This window comes from Eurypyga helias, unplaced genomic scaffold, assembly GCF_000690775.1.
Source record: "Eurypyga helias isolate BGI_N326 unplaced genomic scaffold, ASM69077v1 scaffold32634, whole genome shotgun sequence".
Lineage (NCBI taxonomy): Eukaryota > Metazoa > Chordata > Aves > Eurypygiformes > Eurypygidae > Eurypyga > Eurypyga helias.
This window is the reverse complement of record NW_010244861.1, coordinates 2533-5178: the sequence shown is the minus strand read 5'-3', so window position 1 is coordinate 5178 and position 2646 is coordinate 2533. Positions and strand designations below refer to the sequence as shown.

Below are 2646 nucleotides of genomic sequence, written 5' to 3'. Positions count from 1 at the left end.
AAGCCTCCTGCTTCAGCCGCCCGTGCAGCCAAGCGCCAGCGGGACAAAGACGGGTGCACCATCGGGAAAAAAAACCCGGGATTTTTAATCCCAAAATTCTCAGTGTTGCTACCAGAGATTAAATAAGTTGATGCAAGACAGGAAGAGAACGCACTCTTATTAAACTTGGACAGACGAGGGTAGATTGCTGCTCTGAAACAGTAACTGCATCTTACTTTCCTCACGCATTAGGCAGAAGTCAGTATTACCAGTACTTTTAGTGGAGGTTTAAGCATTCCCGTCTGCTTTTGGAATTCTCTGTGAATAGATGTTATCTGCGGTTTAGCAGAGAGGACAGCCGGACTTCTCTGGACCCACTCACTGCCTGGAAGCAGACACAGCCTTGAGAGCCTCCTCCTGCTCCTGGAGAAACCCCGTTCTCCACCCCTCCGTAAAAAGCTCTGCTCCAGCAGAACTTGCCTTCGCAAGCACATCCACTGCTAAAGCTTCCGTCCAAAATGCAAAACCGTACACACCGTTGACAGTCACTAGTGCCATTCGTGAGCTTTGTGAGGTCACTTTAGAGATATCCATCCATCAGAATTCATCCCTGAGGCAAAGAAAAACCAACAGTTACTAGTCGCGGCCTTCAGTTCAGCGACAGAGCCCACACGGCTTCAGTGTTCATGAAAGCGCACAGGCTCAGAAAAAAGGAAAAATAAAAGCTCGAGTCCTCCATCTGCAAGCCCTATCTAACAGAAGATACATCCTGTACTACTGCTGTGCCTTGCTACAGCCAAGCCTCTTTCTTCTCTTTTTATACAAAGAGCATCTGCCAGGAATCCAGGACTCTGCCAGTAAAGCCAGCAGTCAAGGAGAGCAAGCTCACAGGGACAGCTGTGAGGAAGAAACGTTCCTCAAGGGAGCAAATTTTTACCGAGGCCACTGCTTTTCTTTATCTGTCAGAGGAACGTAGATCACGCCCATCAGTTGCGTTTCGACGATCTGCCCGTCGCTGGTTTTGTCGTACTGCATCAGAACTTGGTTTGCGCCTTCGGGCCCAACAGGCAGTATTAACCGACCTCCTGGCTTCAGTTCATTCAGCAACTGGCAAGCAGAGAAATCGGAATCAGCAGAGCCACAAGAAGACACAACAGAAATAAGTCACGCTGCAAAGGTCAGGACACCCGGAAAAGCACAAGCTTGCCAGCTCTATATAAACCAAAGAAGCTTCCAGTGGTTCCCTAATTATCTGGGTTTTTTCACAGCCACTGAGGCAGGCAGCCCACAGCAACAGACATACAGCGTGGTCGCTCTTACCTCCTTTGGTACCGTCGCTGCTGCGGCTCCAACATGAATGGCATCGTAAGGAGCCTCTTCGGGGTACCCCTGCCTGCCGTCTCCGACTACAGGAGGAAAAAGCACGCAGAAAAGACTTTTGTTCTGGTAACACCAGACAAACAATTCTTCCTAGACCCCTTCAATGGACATCTAGATGCCGACAACTTCATAACGAGATCGTGATGGCAATTTGAATTCCCAAATCAGAGCACTGACCCGTCTGCTCAAAATGTAATGCTGGTTGACGTTTAAAAAGGGGGAGAGATTCCTGGAACTGAGCCACACCCGAAGGAACAGCCAAAGCCAGGGGGGCCTTTCAGGAACACGGAAGTCTTGTGCAGACCCGAGATTCCAGAGACAGGAAGAGCTGACTCAAGTTATCCCTCCCCAGAAAACACACCAGTGTGTGCTGACACTTTCAGATAAACTAAACCCCAGGTGTGGCACGACCACTCTCCTCTGATGAACTGAATTACGGTAGTCACTGCACACGTGGAAGGAAGACGTCCTGTAACACTAAACACTACTTGTTTACACCACAGTGTTCAGGTCAGCGTGGAACAGTGCTTCCTCAGCCAGTGGTTTCTGGCAACACCACGGCAGGCAGCAACACAAACTGGAGCAGCTGCTTTGGGAAGCAGAGCTCTGCAGGCAGCCAGAGCTCATGCACACTCACAGGGGAGGACAAGGAGCAGAGATCTCACCCACAAGCTTCACACGGCCAGAGCTGAGCAAAGTTGGATCATCTTCTTGGACGTTTCTGATGGATTCATGCACCAGCTCTTTGATGTGCTCTACGCCCACAGCTTTCCCTGTTGGGCCCATCTGAAAATAAAAACAACAGACAAACACCGATATACCTCCTGTGTAGTACAGAGATGTATTTTGTAGGGCAAGTTGCTGTGGGCATTGGAGAATTTCCAGGAAGAAACTCCAGAGCAGAGTTTCTGAACAGAAGGTGCGAATACTCTGCTGAGCTACTCGAGGGATACAACAGCACTGCCTGTGGGGACTCTCAATAATCCTCTGCTTCCAAAGGAATAATTATTTAGTAGAATTAGCAGCTTCCATGGCAGGGCCGGCTCTTGACTAACTTCCTGAGAAAAGTAACTTGACCAGCTTTCTAGCACTTCACAGAAGGTAATTTCAGGAGCTCAGAAAACGAAGAGCCAGTTCGTAAGAAGCAAACAGAACCGACGAGGGACTCGCACAGCAGATTAACACTCTCCTCTCGATGTGAACGGGGTTAACATACAAAACACCTCGCCGCAGACACAGTCACTTTTGGAATCTAATGCTGTATTTCTTTTTCACTACAAGCTGGTT

General features: G+C 49.0%; 1 protein-coding gene across 1 annotated transcript in view; it reads right to left on the bottom strand.

The window, feature by feature from the left end:
* Nucleotides 1-713: 713 nt before the first annotated feature.
* The window catches only part of LOC104508327 (protein-L-isoaspartate(D-aspartate) O-methyltransferase-like), a 4283-nt gene continuing 2350 nt past the window's right edge, over nt 714-2646 (bottom strand). Inside the window, exons 5-7 of the mRNA XM_010149906.1 lie at nt 2025-2145; nt 1300-1385; nt 714-1086 (exon numbers count right to left, since the gene is read on the bottom strand). Of these exons, the coding sequence (XP_010148208.1) occupies nt 913-1086; nt 1300-1385; nt 2025-2145 (381 nt within the window). The 3' untranslated portion in view covers nt 714-912. The remainder of the gene's footprint in view (nt 1087-1299; nt 1386-2024; nt 2146-2646) is intronic.